At 39.1% G+C, this 24,523-nt stretch overlaps 1 protein-coding gene across 1 annotated transcript in view; it reads right to left on the bottom strand.

Annotated features, from left to right (window-relative positions):
• Positions 1-24,523, bottom strand: part of GPR158 (G protein-coupled receptor 158) — a 202,805-nt gene that overhangs the window by 37,608 nt on the left and 140,674 nt on the right. Inside the window, exon 6 of the mRNA XM_062567691.1 lies at positions 13,908-14,017. Within this exon, the coding sequence (XP_062423675.1) occupies positions 13,908-14,017 (110 nt within the window). The remainder of the gene's footprint in view (positions 1-13,907; positions 14,018-24,523) is intronic.

A 24,523-nucleotide genomic window follows, 5' to 3' on the forward strand; every position in this document is an offset into this window, starting at 1 on the left:
AAAATTTAATAAAAATAATATAAAATATAAAATTTAATACACAGCTTTATAAGAGAAATAGAAAAGCAGCCTGAACAGAAGTTATAAAAGCTTGTCACATATGCCGAAATTACAGAGGTAAGTAAAGCAGAAGAATAGAATAGCTCTTGAAAAAAACAGGCACAGATTTGTTTGTAAAATCTGGAAAAACAGTAGATCATTGCCTTATTTTTTAGCCTTATTTCTGTGAGACATTGGTGCTAATTCCACAGCTGAGCAGCTAGTGACACATACCAAATCTCTTTTTACTAGTCAAGGTGAAACTGGCCCAGCACCTTGTGACAGCGGCCCTTGTTTAGCAGCCATGAATTTATGCAGTTGGAACTGAAGTATCATTTTAGACATTTAACTGCTAGTTCTCATCAGCTGCAACTGAACAGGCTAATAGAAAATGAGTCAAAGCGATGCTGAAAAAGGCATCAGAATTGGACGCTGGTCCACATTCTGCAACAAGGCAGCAGCAGTAAAAGCCGAGCTGCTGCTGCTTGCTGTTTTGTAGAATAGAAACCGAAAATAAGCATGCTTGCACTGTGAAAAATTGATGTCAGAGACAGAGGAGCCTAAGAGATGTAAAAGGAGACAGGCAAGGAGAAACAAAAAGCTTAGTTAAGACCGGCGGTCACAAGAGTGGCTGGCATTTCATAGTGTTAATTCTGTGCAAATAGATGCTAGGATGCAAAGGCTGCAAGCAGCTGGGGCTTCACCAGCAGGCCTGCGCTCATGCAGAGCTGCGACCCCACAGCAGCACACTCAGGAGGAATAGGTGGCATCTCCCAAAAATCCCAGTAATGAGAGAGAGAGGCTGTTTTGCTCAAGAGCTCAGAAAAATAACAGCTGTTGCTGCTGCAGAGGCCCAGAGCAGAACATAGCTGTGCCAGAACCAAAGCACCAACATCCGCTGCCAGAGCACAGCAGTGCTGATGGCTGCAAAGAGACCAGCGGCCCCTGAGGAGCTGAACACTGCTAGTTAACTTAATTCATACTTTAGAATTAGGCACTCAAAATTTCACAGCATTTATTAATTCTTAGTATTTTAGGTTTGGCTACAAGTAGGGGCTCCTGCCTGAACCATATACAACTAATTGTGCTTATGGGCAAAGGCATACATGATGCACATTAGAGATGTAGGCTTCAAGTCAAGAAACCCAAACTGAGCAGGCTTCCCATGTCTCAGGCATTTCAAAACAACACAGCAAGTCATGTAAAACATGCCAGTGTCCCACACTCTAATAATCTGCAATATAGCAAAAGACTTTTAACTATTAATCCAAATATTTTATGGTAATTCTTAAATGAAAGTGCACAGCTTAGTTCTAAAAGGAATAGCTTGATACTTGCAACTACGTTAAACAGTGACACCCTCTTCACACCTGGTGTCTCGGTATTCCCAAACTTTCAGCAGCCAATGCAGTATTTGGCCTTTCCAGTTCAGACTTTGAATCTAATTCACTGCATGTAATATTCTTATAGTACTTTTGTTATCTCTCAGATAAGCATATGTAAGGACAACTCACCAGTGTGCAGACTGGTCAAATACTGTCAAGCTCTACCACTGTAAAGGATAAAGCATAGTCACATCCCTCTGAGATATTTACCTACCATAGTTAAATGAATAACCCATCAGCTGAATAGCCATTAATTTTGTGCACTTGCTTAACAATCCCTAATCGGAAAGTCAAACAGGCTTATTTAAGTCACTCCTACTCTTTTTGCTTTGCAACTAGGTCATGCTAACAGCTGACTGTCAGTGAGGTGCCATAGCTCAGCTGATGAACTGTAACTCAATTGGTACAGTCATGACATCCAGCTATGGCAACACAGCACTTTATGTCACCAAAGGTTGGTTACCACAGGTCAGATAAAGACTTGCTTTTTCAAGAAAATAATGGTAATTTTTGGCCATCAGGATAATCCAGAAAAGAGCAACCACTACATGAGAATATTTGGACCAGGTGCCAGTTTTCCCAGTACTAAAGATTTATATCAGTATAAGTGACCAGGACTAATTTCAAAGCAACAGGTGTAACCCATTAAACAGCATAACAGTAAGTATGTCATTTCAGAGTACAAATACGTTTAATTTCTCAATTGACCCTTATGAATATGGACACTATCATTTCTATTGCATAACTTTGTAAAAATAATCACCAAATATAGGACTAGACACTGAATTAGATAGCTTGATCCACTGTATAACACTGATCACAAAATGTTTCTATACAAATTCCAGTAAATTGTAGTAATTAGCTTAACTAAAGGATATCTTCCAAGGGGGGATTCAGTCTCGATCTGAAACCAGCACAAAGATTACCACATTTCTCTTTTTAGGTTTTTCAATGGCAAAGCACCCTCACTTGGAAGAACTTGTGCCAGATGGCTCACTTGACTTTCTTTGGCTTTGGCTTCCAACTACCAGCTCTTATTATGCCTCTGTCCACCAGATTAAATCTTTCATGCCTACTATTTTCTTGCTGCTTGATTATACACCATACAAGTCGCCTCTCAAGTCTTCTCATTGATCTAAAAACTGGACTAGTTTTCACAATATCAAGCACTTTTTCCAGCCCTCAAATAATTTCTGTGCCATACTCCTCTATTGCACAACTCCTTTAAAATATACATCTAATGAACAGGATAATAATTTTATTAGTCTCAAAGATGTCATCTTCTACTGTGAAATCAATTCCCCACTGGTAACCTTTAAAACTCCTGTTCTTCTGAATTTTGTCTTTAACTAGTCCCTAACTATAATCTTGCTTTTGACTGTATTCAAGCATATCTGTTTGACTAATCCAAGTTACCAAGCAATAAAGATTACTTTTCTGCAGCAAAATTTACCACTGCACCATGCTTTGTATTATCCACAAATTTTATGAGTAATCATTTTGTATTGGTCCTTCATCACTGCTGAAGATGCTAACTAGTATACTGACCCTTCACATGAGCCCACTACAAGCACTCCCGTCCAGTCATGATTTCTAACTGACAATTAGTGTATGTGATCTGTAAATCTTTTCTTCTGTTAACTGTGATCAGCCCTTTTGCATGGAGTGTGAGTCATATACTTAACTCCCTCTTCATACTCCTCCACAGATGAGTCTGTAAATCATGTCTTGCAGTGTGACGCTTGGCTTCTCTTTCACGCCATGATCCCACCAACAGACAGCCGGGCACCACATCCTTTGATCCACCGACAGATTCTATCTTACCCAAAACGCCATGTAATGAGAGAAAGAGACTGTGGAGATACATCATTCATATTACAAATGCATGCAAGCCTACTGGGGAGGAAAAAACTGCTGCACTGTGCCACAGCTCAAAGTTTAGCTATCTGATGGGGTCCTGTAGGCAGATGAGGTCTCTGAGATGACATGTTGTCCCAGCTGCAGTTCTGAAGCCCTTCTGCTCATATGTAATCTGATATGCAAAATCGTATTTCTCGTATTATCTGCCATGGTGTTGTTGCATACAGCCAAAAGAAAAGAGATTTGAAAGGTGTCATGATAGCTGTGGGTCATTGCTGAAAGCCCTCTAATGCATTGTTTTGTATGTTTCTTTTTTTCCTAATCAGGATAGCAACATAATTTAATATTAAACCACCACATACTTTCTTTATCTTCTCTTGCAATTTTCCTAGACAAACTTGATCTGCTATGATCTAGCAGAGTTTGCGCTATATTAAGGTGAGAAAAAAAAAACACTTAATGGAACTGTACAGCTCTATTTACAGTATTTTTGTATAAATTAAATATTAATATGAATATGGATGAAGAATATTTTCAGGATCACGGAGATCTAATAATCTTATGCATTTTACATGCTGTTGATTTTTTGCTTAAAGATAATGTTTATTAGTCCCACTTTTACACTGTGCTCTATCAAGATTAATTCTGCACTGAGTATTTTTATAACAGTTATGCTACATTGTAACAGTTTATACATATGAAAGTAGATATTTTATTCAGAAATATGAAATGAAACCATTATGCTGTCTAGTTAAGGCTAGTAATTACTTGAGAATGGCACAGATAGATACAAAAGAACTAAATAGGATTTTAATAATGCAGATTTTGTTGGGGAAAAGCCACAATAAAACATAATATGATTCTGTTATTTAATCTGGAAGAACTACCAAAATGAGGACTTCATCTTGAAAGTGGAATACAGGAATGCTATATGGAATTCACTAAACCGTGTAAGTAGTTGTCTAAGCTCTGTTGTTTCTTTTTTTATAAAAATAAACAAACTATCAAAGGTTTGCAAGTGGTAAGAGAAATTATGTTCAGAGAGAGAATAATATTCAGAAAATGAATTGGTTTAAGACATGCTAACAAGAAAACAGTTTTTTCCATGGCCAATGTAATTAGTGAAACCTAATTCCTTATGAACTTCTATTGCATCTGCATCCAGCTTGGCAGTAAGTCCAGCTCCCTCCCTTCCTTCCTAAACCGTATCTCCCTGCTTTCTGCTTTGCCTGCAGCCTCCAAAGCCCCCATTTCGCTACTACTTCCTCTAACAAAGAGCTGGGCGAGAGGCACAGCATGTGAGCGGCCAGCCAACGTGGACACGCTGCCTGGCTACGGCCCGCCAGTCAAAAGGTGCGTGCTGATATTACACGCTTCAGCGTTCTGCTCTGTGGCAATACTCATACGGTCCCTCTTCTGCCCAAATGTCATTTTTCACAAAGCTTTGTGGAACTTAGTGTGTATGATCTCTTCCTCTCTATCTTTGCTTGAATTTGGCCAATGAGTTTCGAAATGGAACTGATAGATAAAACTAATCTCCCTTTTTTTTGGCACTAGATAGAGTGGTCAGTGGGACACCGCATTAGAAGAAGTTCCCATCGTGAACATTCCCAGACAGTCTTATTTAAGCAACCTAAGCAACATCAATTCTTTAATGTTGGACACCTCACTTTCCATAGGATTAAACTGTCCATTTTCATAAAAGAGAAGAAATGTCACTGACATAAGTTGCAAATACAGAAAATTATATAAGAATACACGTACTTTCTCCAACAAAGATGGATAACTGTGTATGGCAACAAACTGCTACAGCTGAAAAAATCAGTGGAAGAGAAGATGCTGTCCTGCTTTCATGAATGACTTGTTTTTTCTTCATGATGTTCAAAATATATACAGAAAGGTACCCAATACCTCTCTTTTCTCCTTTGTCTCTCTTTTAGCCATAGTTAGGTACTTTCCTCTCATCTGAGTGATCACTAGAAGAAAATAAAGCTATAGTGAGATAGTATTAATCCAGGAAGGCTCTCCTTAATCTCTGTAGCTTCAGCCACACTGCTGGCTCTGATACTCAAAGCAGCATTACGGAACTGTAAATTAAAAAGAAAAAGGTAGAAGAGCAAGCTATGTCTGCAAGAACTTCAGAAAAGCATGGAGCCTCAGCAGCCCACAGCAAAAGGTATATGGCTCTGAGTAATGCCTTTCTGCTGAGCACTGGCAAATCTGGGGAGCTTCTTGAGTTAATTTTCCTTTTAAAAGAGAAACTGGCAGCACAAAACAAGTATCTTATCATTGCAGGATGTTTATTTTCAAAAGTCCAGCTGTCCCTCTTCCTGCAGCAGGAATGACAGCTAGCAGCACTCAGGGAGCTTGGTGCTGCCAGTACTTCAGACCAGGTGTCTCTCCCCTCTCAAAGAAATGTCTTCATCTGCCTTTCCCCAGGCATCTGCACCAACCTGTGGGCCAGAAACAGCATTTACCGCTTCTCTACAGGAATAACCGATGGCAGCTTCCTACAGTCTGACCACATATCCCTTCCCTTCTCCTGCTTGAGACAATGCAGTTAGTGGCCAGGCAAACTGCACATCAAACCCCTTTCCATGAGATTTCACGGAAACAGAAAAATGATGTCATGAGTATTTGCATTATTAGGAATTTAAGTTCTTAGGGAAACTGAGATTCTGTCTTTGCTTCATGACTGAAGAAAGCTAACATTTTTAAATCTGTTTTAATACAAACCTACTATCCATACAAACAGCCACCACACTTAAGATAGGAGTATTTTAAAGCATATAGGTATGGAGGTCAAATTTAACTCAGGCTGCAGCCTGCCTACTTTTCAGAGAAGGAAAGGGGAAATCACTCTTTTGCTGACAGTTCCATAAACCCCTTGGAAGGAAGGGCAGACAAATTCTCCTTCCATGGACTGGGAGAGATTCATAGTAAGTTTCAACACAAAATAAACATGGCGTATGTATTGCTACATACACCTGTGGGTATATAAGCCAACAGGGCCAGGTACAAGGGGTGTCCACACCTAAGCAGTTTAAGACATCCCTTCTCAGGGAAGGTGGAACATCAGGGCTAACTCACCACTGGGTAAGACTCTATGGCATAGAGGACTGCATCAGCGGCACCTACCTCACACATCACAAAACCTAGATCTCCCCTTCCCACAGCAAGTATTGGAAATATCAGGATAAATGTCTTGGTTCTGCTATGACAACTCAATAAAACACGGAGAAATTTGACGAAGGGTTTTCAGGTATTAGCCTGGGAGTTCCCTCTGCAAACATAATTCATTCCCTGGGGATGAAGCCTATACACAAAAGCAAAGTGAAATCAAAAGCATTTTAAGATCTCAGTCTGTACAGACTGCTTTGTCCCTAGTAATGGAGTATCACAACGCACCTTGTTCTGAAAGGACAATGTGTTCATAGCAAATTTGTTTCAGGATGGGTGGTCTTTAAAGAGCAGTTCAAACTGACATGTCACTTGACTATCTTGCAGCTGATGCTGTAATTTATTACATGAGAATATAATAGATGGCAATAGAAGTCTCCAAAGCATTTACCGTTCACATGAATTGGATTTACAAAATGATCACAGCTACATAAATATAGGAAACACCAAATTTCTCAGTTGCTGAAATACCATATGATACTTCCAATAAAGAGAGAGAAAAACAGTCAGAATGCCTACAGTAAGATACTAGCGCCTTTAATGTAACCAGCTCTATGTCTTGAATAAACCACCCCTCTTCCTGCCATGCAAGCATAGACTGACACCCTCAACCCTGCCAGTGAAGTTAAAGCAGTAAAAAATCTGTCAATTCCACATGGCAGTATCAGGCCAGAGCTCAGAACAGTGCATTTCTGCAACAGCAACGCCTTTTTCCAAAATAATCTTTCTTCCTTTTCTTCCATGAGAGATAACAACCACTACGGACCAAATGGTATGGACCAGATCCCACAGTAAATGCATTTGCCTGAAGTCACTTCACATTTGCCTTTTATAATACAAAGCAAATAAATAATTGATAGAAATCACATTTATTTAAACATTTCTTTATTTTAAAAGTTAAAGTGTTGATGCCAAATGACCACAAGGGCCTGACTCATTTGAAAACCAAAGGGTAGGTAACCACTTAAGCCAATCCTCATCTCATTTTTTTGTCCATCTAAGCTGAGGTTATACAGTAACCACCACTCCCAGACAGCGCTTCTCTCTGGGATGCTGTCATTCATGATTTGGATAATTTTCCATACTGCCTTGATTACAATAATCCTCTCATGCATTCATCCAGCTGTCTGTTTATATTAAAACATACATTTCAGGCTGCAAGAGCTGAAGAGCACTAGGTAGGGTAATTTAAACCTGAGCACTCCTGTAGCTGAGGCAGCTTCAGTTTCTGTTCTGAGCACACATGCCTTTGCAGGCTCAGACCCCACTTTATTTTCAGGACTGATGGTATATTTACATATTCAACAACTAGTCTTGCAAATTTCTTCCTTTCTTCCCCTGCTTCTCACCTTTTCCACTGCCACTCCCTTGTCCCCAGCCTCCTTTCCTTCCCTAATGGGAATTCCTCTTTCTCATCCTGAAGTCAGCAATTTCTGATGTGTGTAAGGCTGCCTGTACCCACTACTACTCCTGAAATATTAGAGATAGGGATCTAAAGAAAGATGCACCTCCATCATCAACCAAGTGCTCACTGCTGCTCAGTATCCCAGACCTACTCTATTGCATTGCAACTCCCCCTCTTCAAGGAAACACTAAAGATAATGGCATATGAGACTAGGGGACTATGATCTGCTGGCACTATGAACTGTGAACCACTGGCCTAGGGACTATGATAGTGAACTCTGCTGCCTTCCACTTCCACTGAGTACAAAACAGAATAAACAGCCTCAGAGATGACTGCAGGCCATGTGATGAGACCAGAAGATCACAGAAGACTCTGAGAATCTGCAGGCACAAAGACCAATGTACCTCTTTAAGGAGGGCACACCTGGGAATAACCAGCTGGGCAGCTGTAAGCCTTTATATAAACTGTTGAAAAAATCAGAGAGGGCATCTGCACTAGGAACCTTTTAAGGAGCACGTTCTCCTTGCGGGTCTCTAAGAGCTAACTGGGATCTTGATAGGTCCTGTAAAAAAGTCCTCAAAAAACGAAGGTTGGGATCAGAACCTCAGCTACATTCTGATGGTTACCTAGTTCCAAGACTTTGGATTCTTTGTTCTTTGTATTTTACACTCTTTTTGTCCCATCTAAACTTAAGGTACTTCAGTAAATCACCTAAACAACACCTGAAGCTGCTGGAGACTTCCCTCACAGTCCGTTATCAGTGGAGGGAGACAGGCATTTTCTCTGTTACTGGAGCACCATACCCTTCCCTGTACTAACCACAGAGGGAACTACAACTAGATGTTCTAAGATAACTGACTAAAAGTCAGTAAGAAGCTTTAAATCATTTTTTCACTCCCCATGGCAAGAGATATAAAAAGTAGTTCCACTAATTCCCCCTGAAGATACTTTGGGGTAATGTATACTGTCCAGGTGAGAAAGAATGGAAGCAGCCACTATCATAGAATTACTAATTTCACAAGCTGGTATGAGCTCACTATCTCTTTACCTTTTTTGCTTCTTCTCCAAGGTATGGAGGTAAGTTCCAGAGACATCAAGACATTAAAGAGAATGTGCTCTGCACAAGAATTGTGAGTCAGCCACAGTTCCTCTGCACAACTCCACTAAAGATTTATAAGACTTTACATAGCTTCTTCCGAAACATAACAATCATTCAGAAGCCACAAGCCTTTCTTCAAACATTTTCCAGCAGCTGGGGGGGGGGGGGGGTGGAAAGAGGGGAACACTCAAAAAATTTTCCACGCCTATGCCATGATCACCATTCTTCCTCAGTTGATTCTACCTTATGCTGTACAGGCTCCAGTCATGGTACCTTCTTTAGCTTTCTGCACTGAGTTTCTACCAGCCACATCTAGATAGGATCATCTTTATATTCCTTCTCACTTCCCCTGACTATGACAGGAGGTTACACTGTTTCTCCTTCTCCTCTTCTTTCCTGTTCTCACAGCCAACATACATCTCCTCCCAAGTGCTTCAAGAAACAGAATGACATCATTTTTTGTTTCTCTGCTAGCATGAATCTTCCTTTCTTTAAGATATGAGCCATGTTGCATGGGTACTCTGCACTGTGCTCTGCACTACTCAGACTGCTGTTATCTCTCCTGCTTCCAATTTCTTTAGCACCTACAGCGATCTGTAGGAAGGACCACTGACTTGCTCAGATGGCATGAAAGTGTTACACTATACCAGATGGCAAAACACAGTGATGTAATCTTAGCACAGCATTTAGATGAAGTGCAGAATTGCCTCACAGAGTTAATGTATTCTTGTCCTCTATCCCTGCCTACTATTCTCCCAAATCCACCACCACTTATAGAACTATTGTATATCACGGTCTTGTTTTCCATACATGGAACATAACATCCTCCATGCTTCTCACACGCCTCACTTGCCCACTCTTTGTCTTAACATTGTAAGGAATAGAGGTTGCCTTGAATTAGAGAGCCCAAGGAAGGGCAGTCTGTAACTACTCATTCAGGCAAAACATTTGTAAGCTGTCCTCTGTATACATATACATATATATATATATATACACACACATATCTATCTATCTGTGTGTATGTGTGTATAGTTTTCTTCCATTCCCCTGATCCTGAATCAAGAATTCTGTATTAATCCTGAAACCATGATGACAGAAGTTCAGAAAATATTAAGCATTAGGAGATAACCTGTTTTTCAAATAAATAACCTGTTTTTTAAAGAGAACTTGACAGGGACAGAGTCTTCAGTCAGAGAAATACACTACAAGATGCATCAGCAGCAGCTCCTTTAAACTCAAAAGGTTAAATCTGAAATATAATTTCTTGAGAGAATTATTTGGATGAATTCATTGTTGAAAAAGGACTGACTTCTATGTTCACAGCTCTTCAGTTAGATTTCTTAAATTAAATTCATTTCCTTTCTCTCCTACCCCCAACCCCTGCAAACATCAGCTCATTATTTAAAAAAAAAGCACAATGAATAAGAAAGAGGTGTTTTAAGATGAGGCACTTCAGAAATTGTCTATGATGGGATGTTCAAAGAATGAGTCAGTACATGTCTTCCTTGTTCTTCTGCTCTTCCTTAAGCACCTGTTCATGGCTACTTTACAGACTTCTCCCTGATGTCTGACCCTAATGAAACAAAGATCTTCCTGGGAAGTGGGAAGCTAAGAGGAAAGCAAACCATGGAGAAATTAAATGTTTCCAGGAGACAACAAGTAAAATAAAAGGAACACATGTCAGAATTAAAGGGTCAAAAAAAAAAAAAAAGAATGGAGACTTGAGCAGAGCAGCCCTGAAAGGATCCAAGGAGCCAATGGACACCACACAGTCACCAGGGCCACCTGTCCCTCATCCTTCTTCCTTCTGGTATTCTGAATGGCCATCTTGGTCAGAGGAGAATGAAGAACAAGAAGGTCCAGCAGCATAGTGAGGCCTCAGATGGAAAGTGTTAAACTAAAAAAGGTGAGGGGAAATGTGCAGCCAGTATCTCAGTACAAAGTTGTGGAGAAGCCAGAGGAGGGGCCACAAGCTGTTGCACTTGATGTACATTTGTGCCAGAGTCTCCTTCTCACTTCAGAAAGGAGCACAGACTGGGGAAGACAGACTACTGGGCAAGATGATCTTGGGTCGAGATAACCTTGGGTCTGTTATATTTTCACATAGTTTGATGCTCTTCATTCTATGATCTCTTCTACAATAGACCCAATGAGTATGTTATGGACATTTGTATTGCTCTTTCCTTCTCTGAGAGCATCTGATGAGACAGTTCGGTTGTTTGGAGAGTCTCTAGTCTTCTGTTCCCGTTTGTAACCTTCGTGCCCCAATGCTTTTGATGTACCTCATTTGTTGAGAAATACAGCTTTTGACTTTCTGGTTACCATTAATAGCTGCTTTTACAACACACTAATATTCCCATTGAACTTAAAAAAATCACCAGGTCCTTGCTAATAACCAATTCTTCTCCCAGGCAAAGAGTTAGGCCACTTCCAGGAGGGGATCAGTGCTTGCCATGAGTACTTATAGTGCTTGCAATAAGCTATTCTTCAACCCTGTAATGATTGTGGACTAAATTAGATCTGCCAAAAATTTCTACCAAATTTCTATGAACATCATATTATTCCTAATTAGCATAACTGTTGTAAATGTATACAATAAAATATATATCTAATTTTATTCAGTCTTTTGCAAGACAGACACGCTGTCTGAAATATTTAAAACTAAAAAAGACCACAATACCACATATGTAGGAAAGAATGGTGAGGAAATCCCGCTGGAAAAAGAAGGTGGATTCCAAGAGAAAGTAATTCTAGATTAATATATGAAATAGTGGCCTTTTCTCTTCGTATTTCATATAGAAATATAGACTCATTCAGGTTGAAAAGTCCTCAGAACGTCATCTGGTGCCCAAAGCAGGGTTAACAGTGAATTCAGACCAAGTTGCTCAGGATTTTATGCAGTTAGTTAGTTGAAAACTTTCAAAGATGAGATTCTTAACCTCATAGGCAACCAGTTCCCCTGCTTCATTACTCTCATAGTGAAAATGTTCTCCTTGTATATAGCTGAAATCTCCCATTTCAATTCATGATCATTGCCTTTTGCTCTCTCAACACTTACTGCTGTAAAGAGCTTGGCTCTGCCTTCTCAGTAACCTCCCTGTAGATGCTGGATAGCTACTATTAGGTCCCCCTGAAGCTCTCTCTTCCCTAGGCTAAACAAGCCTGGTTCCCTCAGGCTGCCCTTGCAGGCCCAGAGCTCCATCCCCTGACCATCTTGGTGGCTGAACTTTCTTGAGTTCACCGATGTTTTGGTGGGTCCAAAACTTGATACAGTATTGGTAGTATGTGGTCTAGTGGGTGCTAAGTGAGGGGGAATAATCACTTCCCTCAATCTACTGGCTGGGTCCTATTGACAAAGCCCAGTACGCTGTTAGCCTTCATCACAGTACTGATCAGAAACCCCTAGGATGAGGATGTAGTTCACTCTCGATTTTTCATTCAGTCTTTACTTTGTCTGCTGAGCCTGCCAGTGCAGGTGCCAAGTAGCACCAAAGAGCTGAATGAGCAAACCAACATTTTCTGGCCAATTTTCCAGCCTTTCCTCACTTCATGTAAACAGAAGGATCAACTCTGCTGTCATGACACTGCTTCCTAACACCATGTAAAATAATATAAACAGCTTGTTAAGGTACTAGAACTGCAGTGATAATCTGAATCTTCTACAGTCTTAAGCTGTTTCTCAACATATCTGAGCTACAAATATAATATAATCCAAACAAAATCAGCTGTTCTGTTGTATCTTTTCTATAGTGTTTCAGTTATTATTCTTTCTCCATCAGAAATTATCCATCCTAGAAAATAACATGAAGATATGGGATTTTCTAAATGAAGTTCAATGTGAAGATGTAGCCAGACATAGTGTTATACAGATAGAGTTTACCAGCCAAAGTATACACTTGTAATCAGGGACACAACTAAAAGAGAGCTTCAAGAAGAGGCTCTGTTTTGACAGAAAAGCAGGTTTCTCCACCTAAAATGTGACACGCCAATAATGCAGTATTAAACACAAGATACTCTGTCCTCATTCAGTTTTCAGGCATAATACTGAACCTCCCTTGCCAACACGGCAATGAAACTAAGATAAAAGATAAAAAGATGAGCAAGCCTACTTCATCCAAGATTCCTATATACCATATATACACACTGCATTTCTCTTTATTTCATAAAAAATACTTACAGGATACATCGGTAATTATTTTCACTAAAGTTTAAAGGCGGTAAAGCATTAGGATTTTATCCAGCATGCCAGAAAAGGCTTGAATTTATAAGGAAAATGTAGAAGTGGGATTTGAAGTTAGGTCTCTGAATCTTGGACTCTGAATTTAATTTGAATGTGCTGCCAACTGAGTGGAACTGCCCCCAACATAACCCACAATTTCCCACACATTTTTGCTGGCAGGCACTGTCATTCTTGACCATAGCCTGCTATCAGTGCCTGAAGAAAGCAGCCCTTGACTTATGAGCCATAAGAAAATAAAGTAAGTATATATACCATAGTGTGTTCTATTTTACTCACTGTCACAGTATCTAAATACTTTAAGAAAAAATCTCTTTCTATGAACATTTTAAAGGTCAAGCTTAGGTAGTTGACATTGTTCCATATTCAAGTAAAATATATTCCCTTTCTCTGAAAAGGAACTTCTTGAACAATATTACAGCTGATATATATATTCTTCATTAAATCCTGCAGCTCCAGTTCAACACTTCTGACACACAGCCTCCTCGAGCAACCATTACTATTAACACTCTCTGTGTTTATAGCCCTCTACCAGGATTAGCAGCACATAATTCCACCAGGAGCAGTGAGGAGAAATACACAGTGTTTTTAAAAATCAGAGAAGGTTATTATTCACGATAATATTTGTAGCTCTTGATTCTGAGTACCCACACAGATTGCACACACTCCCACAGAAATGGAAATTAATAATATGTGAAATACCTGTGCAGCTTGAGCGTCACAGTTCCATAAACAGTAGCAAAGCCCAGAAGACGAACCCATCTTAGGAGAATACAGCGAAATACGCTTGGCTCAAAATATAAAATGACAACCTATAGAATAGAAAGATAGAGAGAGCTTCAGTACTGCTTTAATGTGAAAGTACTTCTTCATCCAAATGCAGAATAATTACAAAACAGGACAGCAGACATATTTCAGTTTGTACTGCTGTATATTTAGATTTTCTAGTAAAGTGACTAGATAATCAGATCAACCAGCTGGCACAGTTATAAGCACCAGCTCCTTCTGAAGGGAGCTGGCAAAAGCCCTGTGACAGACTGTGAAGTGACAACACCTTTAAATGCAATTCTACTGACTTTTCTTAACCAAGTGAAAACATGCACCTAGAGAAGATGAGAGAACAGACAAGGACATTTTCCTTGTGCTATTCCAATAATCTGCAGCTGGCCTAATTCCGTTTTGATGGACTGTATTTACCAGTTACACTTTAAAGTCACTCCTTCTAATAAACCTAAAAGTGAGCTGCTCATTTTTCTCTCACAACCACTCTCTGTCACACTAAAGATGCCACCAGCCTCTCTCTGTCCAAACCCCCCAGATGTAGATTTTGGCTCTTATCTATTCTGCCCCAGATATTTTCACTAAGCTAAATTGATTCTGCCTATACATCAGCACTTGCTAAACCAAAATGACAATTTGGTTATTCTTTTGGATTTCTCTGATCTCAACAACAGAAAGTTCCTACTGGCTGAATCCTCTATACTTCACTTTCTTCTGGTCTCCATGAAACACATCTTCTCTTTCCTCATTGCTCCAACCTTGCCTTCCTGCTCCCAAACACTTTGTTGCTTTCCTCTTAAGTATTTAAATTCAGGTTTTCCTTCTTACTCTCAAGGCAATAACATGTAACCCAGTCTGCTGTATAAGCCTACTCCTGAGATAGCCCATTTATATTCTCCTTTCAGTCCTGTCCTGGCCATCTTCCAGCTAAAAATTCTGCTTGTACCTTATTTTTGTGCATGCAAGACACTTCTTGTTCTCCTCCATTCTTCCCCAAAATCATTTGAAGCCTTAAAGGAAGGCTTTCAATTTACTCGTTGGAGAGATGAGTAAAAAGATCTGTCTCACTTTGAATTCTCATTCTTTGTACCTATACCATATGCCTCCAAGCTGCAGTATCTGGACATGACCTAGACTGTTCTAGAACTTTTTATAAATTGGAAGAAGATAACATTGGAGATGAATTATGAGAGACAGACAGAAGGCCTTCCTCTATACCTACTGAGTACCACACATAAGGAAAACACTCATCAAACAGTAACATAAAACAAGCTCTGCAAGAATGGTTCATGTAAAAGCATCATTAGTAAGTAAAATGTCACCCTCCATCTGAAACAAGACTACTCAGATGGTGAACTCCAGTCGCAATCTGAGCCATGAATACATTCTACCCGGCCCCACCAGGCAGTGTCTCTGGTTTCCCACGTTCCTCCTCACTCGCCTGGCCCCACCAGGAGCCTGCTGTCCTGGCAATGATTCAGCAGGACATAGCCCTTCCCTCTGCAGATCTTTCCTGGTCCAGAAGCACTACAGCCAATGAATCCCATCCTTTGAGTGGGACCTGCTAACGTAATTCAGTCCACCACAGTACAAATTAATTGCGTGATCCTGCTCTAGAGAATGAAAGCACTGAAACATTTTAGGCCATCTGCCACTTAGCTTCATTTAGAGTCACTGCATTCTGGCAGTAGAGGTAGTATTGTGCCTACTGGCTGCCACATGGTATTATTTTCCTAAGTAAATGCTTTTTTATGTGGGAATTCAAGCTCAGGATATTGGCCAAAAGCCCAGGACTACGTCCTTTGGGTGACATAGATGTATTTAGGAAAGTGGGGGCAAAGATGGCAGACATGTGGGTTGAGAGAGAGTGAGCGAGTTAGAAAAAGCTTCTGTGCTTTCCTGGCATACATTTTTCAGCAGAATCAAGCTATTTCTTTAAAAGAGATGCTTGCCGACAATCAAACCATGGTACAAATTTCATCTGCTTTTTTCACTGCTGTTGGACTGAAGATGTTGCAAAGCAGACTTCTTCTGGGAATTTGACAAATGCTGCACAAAGGGAAAGGAATAGCATGCAACAAAAGCTGATTTTCCTTTGGAAGGTCAGCAGGAAAAATAAAATAAATCTATGCACCTGTGAACATGCTTGTAACTACAGCATCCAGCAAGAAGCTTCTCAGAAAGACCTGAATGATAGAATGACCTATTATCTTAATATACAATTTTAGACATTAGAACAGTTGAAGAACCAAAGCGGTTTGTAGTATTAACCATCCTCCTGAGGCTTGCCAAGCGATAGAAACCATCCTGTTTCATCTTTGATTCTTCGAAACTAACAAGCACTATCAAAAAGACCGACATGTAGTGACTCTGAACATTTCAAAGTTGATCTGAAAGTAGAATTTTTAAGATGATTGAAATGGGACAGTCTGAAAACTTTCCAGGCACAGAATTTCCTGAACAAGCGCAATAGCTTTCTTAGCCATGAAATCTGACACAGCAATTTTGTCTGCAATTGCCTGTTGAAATATTAACTGCTTGTGTCTACAAAATCTCATTGATTTACTCAGAACCATTTGTACAAGCAGCTGAGGCATTTGGCTACCAATCAACCAAGAAAATACCACTGCAAATGCAGCACAGTGTGAGCTGGCATCTGGCAGCTAACTGTGAAGGTTGCAGAGGCAAGACCCTTTCTGTTGGTGAAAACTATTCTCATTTCCCCGTAGTACAGACACTTTTTAACCAGTTTTTCTCTCAGTTCTTCTGTATTGTGGAAGTTACCAAAGACTCAATCCAAGTCCAACTCTCTTTTGCTCTTTTGAAAAATCTCTTCCTATATTTAAATGATAGAGAATAGTTGCAACACCCTCCCAAATTACCAGCACCATGTCTACATATTCTACAACTTACATGTGGTCTGGTATGGACCAATGCTTTGAACAGCTAGAATTACTACACTGAAACTTCGTATTGCTTTTTAGGCTTTCCTAATAATATGTCACTCCCATTCCCATCACAGTTCATTGAGCTGTTCACTGCATGCTCTCTCTAACCTTTTGTCAGCATTAAGTCTTTTATAAATACAGTGAAAGGTCTGATGGTATATGACTGGCTTGCTTCTGTGATTAATGTTATGAAGTTTTAGTGGCATACTTTTTAAATGGAATAACCTTTAACGGCCAAGAGCCAAGAAGCACTCTCCTTGAAGTGCAGTATGCCAAAAGCCATGCTTGAATTTTTCATAAAACATTCTTCCAAAGAACCTATGTCTGGTCAAAGTCCATCCACTGCTCTCTACAGCTAAGAAAAAAATGAAACAGAGAAATCTTGATTTTATTTCACATCAATCTCTTTTATTTTTTGGTTATCAAAACTCTTGTTCTCTACTATTCTTTCTAGAGATAAGCCTTCCTTAAAGTGATGCAGAGTGTGCAGCATGTGTTGGTTAGCTCCAAGTTGGGAGCATCGAATGAGCACAAGCTTCACCCAAATACCCTTGTCAATAGAAGAAGGGACTCATTCTGTAGGGATGTTCTAAATGACTACTCTGCCCACCCAGAATATGACAATAATTAATTTTCCCTCCTCTGCTTTTATAAGCAGTGTAAATCTCATGAAAAATACATAGCAATTTGGGGATGTGTGTCACAAATCTTTACGATACATAAGGAAATCTGATACCCTCTTCCCCCAGTTCCTGCAGTCTATTTAAATACTAGACACCAGTTTCTGTTCCTTAAAGAAGATTTGGGGAAAAAAACATTCAGAAACCAGAAGAAGTCAGAAAGTGCCTGTTCATGTACCAGTTACTCAAGGAGCGCATGAGACTTCATAAACTGTGGCTCATTTTTGTCATTTGGTCACATGAACTTAGATGTTTGCTTTTAACCTCGAAGTGTTTCCAGCTATTACTACCCTTGCCAACGCACTGTCCCAGTAGTCATACTACTGGGAGTCAGAAAGACTTTTTAAGGTCACCAGCTAACATTAAAGGATGCTCAGCGCTGCAGAATTACAGACATAGAAGAGAGACTTAGAATGCTGACACAGCATTCAGTCAGCTCAGTTATTCAGCTGACATGATGAACAGATACACATGCCGTCTAAAAATAATGGCTAAAATCCATACAGACAGTTCACACACAGTGGTAAGTTTTTTGTTAGCAGGGCAGGTACAATAATGGTGCAAACAGAACTAACATGGAACAATTTAGTATTCAAATCCCTAACAGACATAGCACTTCCAAAAAAAGGAGTAAATACATGAGTTTTATGGTTTCAGTGCACCTGTTTCTTAAAAGAAAAATACCATTTATAAAGTTTTCTTAACAGAAAAAAAAAATTCCCTTGTAAGACCTCCATAATGTTAATAGTGAGCACTAATTCAGTGTAATACAAAATCTTTTGCTTCTTAGATCAACTTTATCGTACATGTTATAAGACAATTAATTTTGGAAAAGGTAGACGCCTTTTACTTTTTGCATCAGAGGGGAAAATATTTTAATTAGTACTGTGCAATCCCCCTACGTGTGTTGAATGGGATTCAGTATGCCTAAACTGGGAATATAATTTCTGCCTAAATTTTAAGTGCCTAGTAAATCAGCCCTACTAATGCATAATTCCATAGACAAACCATGGATAAAAGCAGGTGTCTTTGACATCCTTGAAGAAGTTCAAGACTTAAGTTACTTGGACAGAATCTCCATCTGAAAGCTTTCAAACACACAGCTCCACTAACTAGAAAGGTACTTAAGGAGTTATTTTAGAAAAGTAGCTTTGCTACATGTTCATCAATAACCTACCTTAGGAGGACTGAGCTAAGCACTCTATAGCCAACTCTCACAATCATGTAATGTGTTTAAGACAACTTCCTTTTCACTCCAATTCTTAAGTCAAAAAATCAAATGCATACATCAAAATCTTATTTTCCTTTTCAAATAGCAAATTTCTACCCTTCATTTTGTGAGGAAATGTACATACTATAATGGCTCAAAAAATCAGACATGAAAGAGAGGATCCCAAGAACAAGTGTTTTTAAAAATATGTGGAGTTGGCAGTGCTACAAATCCTAAACCTAAATATTCAAAATTTTGAGTAGGACTTTAACTCGAAAAATCCCAAAGTCTTTGACCTTGAATTCTTCTTATTGTTGCCCTCAGCTATCCCTGTTAGACACATGGAAATGAGATCCAGAACTTAGAACTTAAGCATCAGCAAATTCATCTCTGTTTTTGGATCTGAGGTGAAACTTACCCATTTTAGGCAAAAGTGATGAGAAACTACTAATTCTCTTCTAGTTTTCAAAAAATCATATTTGCCTTAAGATTGAGGCCAGTTTATCCAAAAAGCTTTATTAATCCTATAACAAAACTGCCCATGCTTTTTATGTGACTTCAGAATTTACTGCAAGTATTTTGCACATTTCAGTGCAGGTCGCTATGCAGCCTGTTTATTGCTATTTAAGATGATGTCTTTCGGGCTAATTCCATTAACAGGCAGCTATGAGCAAGCGTGATGGGATCTGTCTGATCTGTTGCACTGTCCAACACCATCTGCCCTCGCCCGACTGGAATAGCTGTCTTGGGCTGTCTCTAGGCAATTAAGTGGCGGAACAGAGTATCAGACACTCCAAGTGATCCTTCCGGCTTTCATGCCTGCCTTTTACACACAACTCCACCTCTCAGCATCCTGCTGTGCCTCTGAGATAGCACTCTACCTTCTTCTGCCATGCTTGGACAGTTTTTTTAAAAAATACAAAATGTCCTCCAGGATATCCTACTGCATCAGGTCACCTATCAAGGCTTCAGCTCTAATACCACGATGGGATTTCCTGTAACAGAGATGTTTGCAGTGTGAGACAAGCTTCCCATCCCAACTCCTAACAGTCTGGCATTACGCTTTCTAGAAAAGGGACCAATGCACTTGTATGTAGGCACACTGCCATCTTAACAGATGGGCATGAATGAAGGCATTCACGAGCCTATGTACACTATGGGCATCACATACCACTGTTCAAAACATGATTCACAGCTCAGAGCATCTGCTTAAATATTAGTGAATGCACAACTCATTATCCAATCTCATACTACCAACAAATATTTCCGGTGCAACTGTGAAGAATATTTTAGGGGTACAATAACAGCTGAATATAATCGTAGGCTAATTATATAAAAAAGAACACTTCCTTCCACTTCTTTCTCATTTTTTTTAAACCACACGTGCTTTTTAAGCCACAACATTTTACACTAATAGGCCTGTGGCTATGATCATTCTCTGCTATCCTAGCGAATCTCACAATTTTAAAGAAGAATTTTGCTGGATCATTAGCTCAATGCCTCTATAAAGCCAGTAGTTGCTGCAGGAAGCCACAGTAACTACTCAGTAGGTTTTATTCTTGCCTCTGAACTGGAACTGAATGAATTCCCCAACACAAAGTGCTGGAGGCACTTTGCCACTGGAGGCAAGGCATTTCAATAAGATGCACGTCAAAGTCAAAAGACCTGTGGCCGTTTAAGATCTTTTGTTTTTTTTTGTTTGTCATAAAAGAAGAACAATTCTCTTAGCCACCCACCCAAAGTCCAGCTTGAAATTTTGTCTACTGAAATCCTTTTTCTCTCCTCACTGTACTGTAGATAGTTTTTTTCTATTTCCTGTCTTAAAATATATCTCAAACCTCAGGCTGCATTTCAGCAAAATCTTGCCTGTAAAGTCTTTTGGAAATTCATGATGCAGTGTAAGTGAATAAACATCAGTACTAGTATAAAATACAAAGCCAGAATTTTAGAACTTAATTCATTACAAAGCTTTGCTATCACAAAGTTTCATTATACTTTAGACTCATCACACAGGAATGGCAGATCTCTAAAGCAGTTTATGGAACGCATTTTTTTAGTTAGGCTCATTCAGCTTCCTGACAGATTTAGCTGGTGATTAAGCAGACAGAACCTTTGATATACTTTTGGTTTGACACACAACTGTATCCCTAGAATGCTATTTTATTCATGTATCTTCAGATATTTTCCCTCTTTTTTTTCCCTGGTTTTGAAGCAGATCTCAGTCAAGTTTGAATGGCAAATCTGAATAGTTTATTTTGAAGAAAATAAACATCCATGTGAATTCCAAGAGGTTTTCAGGTTTTTCCTCCAACTTGAAAAGAAGTGGTATGTCACAGATTCTACCACCTCAGGAAATACCTACTTCTAGATGGCTTGAACACATGACTTCAAAATGCATTTATTTGCCATAGAACCTAGTCTTTATTAAGAGTTTCTAATGACCCACCTTCACTGTTCTTACTTATCTTTGCTTACTGAATAGTTTTAAACTTAAATTATAAAAAGTGAATTTATAATCTACAGTGTCTTTAAAAAGAGGCATGTTTACACTGTGTAAACAGAATGCAAACAGTTCTTTTTACAATAAAAGAACTGTTATGTCCAAGCAGGCCCATGCCATACCCAAGGGCATTCCAACTGTACCTTTTAGAAAGACTGGCTGAAATTCTGTCAGTAAGAGAAAGAAGAATATAAAAACAATAATCTAAGTCTGTGTCCTCTTTGGGGAAAGAAAAGTCTAAGAAGCAGGATTAAAAAAAAAAAAAGGAAGCTGCCCCTTGCTCCAAACAACTATGTGAGCACACCTGAGAATTAACTTCAGTCTGCTAGTGGAAGGGGAAACAGAAACCGCTCCGCAAACAAGCAAAAGCAAGAGACAGTTTATTATATAATTTCTCTATTACCTATCTGCGAATACAGAAACTGATGCTTAGCTTTGCACTGAAATAGAATAAACTATTTAACCATAAACTTCCCAAATATAACAGTGATTTCAATGTACCTGGCAAACCCGAGATATTCTATGCCCCAGGGAGTGGTGACCCCAAAACAAGTAAATATGCGCGTTCATGTTGTACTAGGTGTACCAGTGCAAGAGTCTGTAGGCACCAGGCTGTTGGAGGACGATTTTGTGAAAAATGTTTGCCCGAGAAAGTTATCTTCCCTGGTGAGTTACTGAGTGGTTCTGCAACATCTAGTACAAAAGAGAGAGAAGTTCTGTGGCTCAGAAGTTCCCTTGAGACTGTGACACAGCGTAATGCAGTGAACAAAACACCTAAGACCAAAAAAAAAAAAAAAAAACCCATATACAATAGCTCTAGTCCCTTTGCCTCTTGAGAGAGGAGAGAAGGAGTAAATAGTTTGACATATATACCACTCTTCCCTTTGTGTTCTCATTCAAATTCACGCTCATACATTCTCATTTCTGCTCCCCTACCACTGCAAAAAAAAAAAAAAAAAAAAAAAAAAAAAAAAAAGAAGAAACTATATACTTTCAGGGAATCCAAAAAGAGATGGGTTTGGCTGGCACTATTTTATCCATCTGCTCTGACATGTCAGTTATTTCTCTGCCTTTGGTAAGTTTGTATCCCTCATACATATTTTGGCAGACATCTGACTGCTTCACTTTTTTCAATATATTTATCCTAACAGCAACCTGAATAACCTTGGAAGTCAATCCCTGAAGAGTTGAGAGCTGGCTGATCTCAGTAGTTTGGAGACTCTGAGCTTGCCAGATGTGGACTTGGCCAGATGTCAGAAGCATCCATGTTACCACAAAAAGTTTAAAATCTGTTTAAACAAGGTTTTTAAAAACAAAAACAACTGTTTTGTTTGAAAATCTAAAGCCTGCCAGAATCCATCTAGCTAACTATGCACCAGGGAAAAATATTTTCCTGACTCATGTAAGTCACCAGCCACAGCCTCAAAGCCTGAAATTTATGTATAGTCATTTAGCTGATTTTAAAGGCATTTAGGATTTAGCCAGCGCACATAGTTTGGAAGCCTATGACTTCACTAAAAGGTAACTACCCAAATATTAAAAAAAATTACCTGGCTCCCTGTCTTCATAAAGAACTGCAGGTGTTAAGAGCAATGCAGTCTACACAGAAGCTCTTCAATCTTTTATTTGATGTTTCTTCTCCCCAGGACTCACACACAAAGATTTTGGATTACTTTCCAGCTAAATATCGATACATATGTGAAAATATTGGTTTCCTGATCAAGCAAACTGACAGATCTTGAGTGGAGATTACTAGACAAAGTGCTCTGCCAGCAGCAACTCTGAAAGCAAAGATAAGCAGTTATGGCAGCCAGGGCTCCATCTACATTCCTACTAAGGGTGAGAAGAGAAGCACAAGTGAAGTGTAGAGGAGGAGCTGGGCTCCTTAACTGTTCATTGCTTTATTTTTATGGCTTGCATTACATGCAAAAACTGTAATTCAAAATTAATAGAAGGAATTTCATCAGAATGTTTTATGCAGACAACAAGTACATATGCATTCAGGCACATTTTAAAAACTGTTCATACCAATGCAAAATATGAACTTGTAAAATGAAAGAAAGATGTAAAGTCAAAGTATCTCCTGATTAAAATATTTACTTCTTCCACCAGTTACCTTTTATAATCCAACTATTTCTTTAATCTGTTCATTTAAGTTATTTTCAGTATGATGTGCCACTTTGATAGATGACAATAGTTAACGGAGTGCCCTCACTTACTTCTTTCATATATGAAAAAAATAGGAAAGTTTCTTATTGGATGCACTACTATCATCTAACATAGTTATGGTCACCCAGGAAGCAGAAAGAGAACTAGTTTAGGGAGCTGAAATATCTCAAATGAAAAAGATCACCATCCAGCCCAATCATTTGCCAAATACTTGACACAGTTTAACAACAGGGCTGAAAACATGCTAGTCTCATTTTATGATTAATGAAATGCAATATGCAGTACTGTATTTTATTAAAAACAAAGAGAAGACTTTATCTATGATTTTAAGAAAAAGGAACCAAATTAAAAACATGATGGCAAAGTAGTCTATATTGAAATAAATTTTGCAAGAGTTGCAGCTAAATCAAGACATAATAGACTAAATTATTCAGAGCAACTTGCCAAGTATACTTAATGCAAAAATGAGGTCATAAAACAGAGACTCACATAGACTTTTGCATTTTCTTGCAATATGGCTGAAAACTCTATAAATATACAGTGCAGAGAAGGATTTTTATCTATTTTCCAAAAAACATGGACAGTTTGCTTGGCTAAGAGGACTGCAGTGGTCATGCGCTCTCATTTTAGTCAAAGAATAATTTTTATTTTATATAAATCCAGGGAAGAAAAATATTTATGAAGGGTTGAGCAGATACTGATAAATTATTATGACAGAGAAATGAGAAGAAATTTAGAAAAATAAATTGCTAATAGATAGATTCAAAATGAGATATTTTCTTGATCACATATGACTTCTAGGCGATTTTTTTGAAGAACACCGTAACTCCCCTCCATTCCTCTCTGTCACACCAGAAAACAGCAGCCTGCAGAAGCTGCCCTCCTCCGTGCAGCGTGTAGGGACATGCACTATTGGTGTTCCTCTTCGGAAACACAGCCAGCGCTTCCTTACCTGGGGACAGCTCAGAGATGCTGCAAAGCAGTAATAGTTCAATAACCGCCCAGTAAGTGGGAAGAGAATGTGATTAACT

The sequence above is a fragment of the Rhea pennata genome, chromosome 2, assembly GCF_028389875.1.
Source record: "Rhea pennata isolate bPtePen1 chromosome 2, bPtePen1.pri, whole genome shotgun sequence".
In the NCBI taxonomy this organism is placed as follows: Eukaryota; Metazoa; Chordata; class Aves; order Rheiformes; family Rheidae; genus Rhea; species Rhea pennata.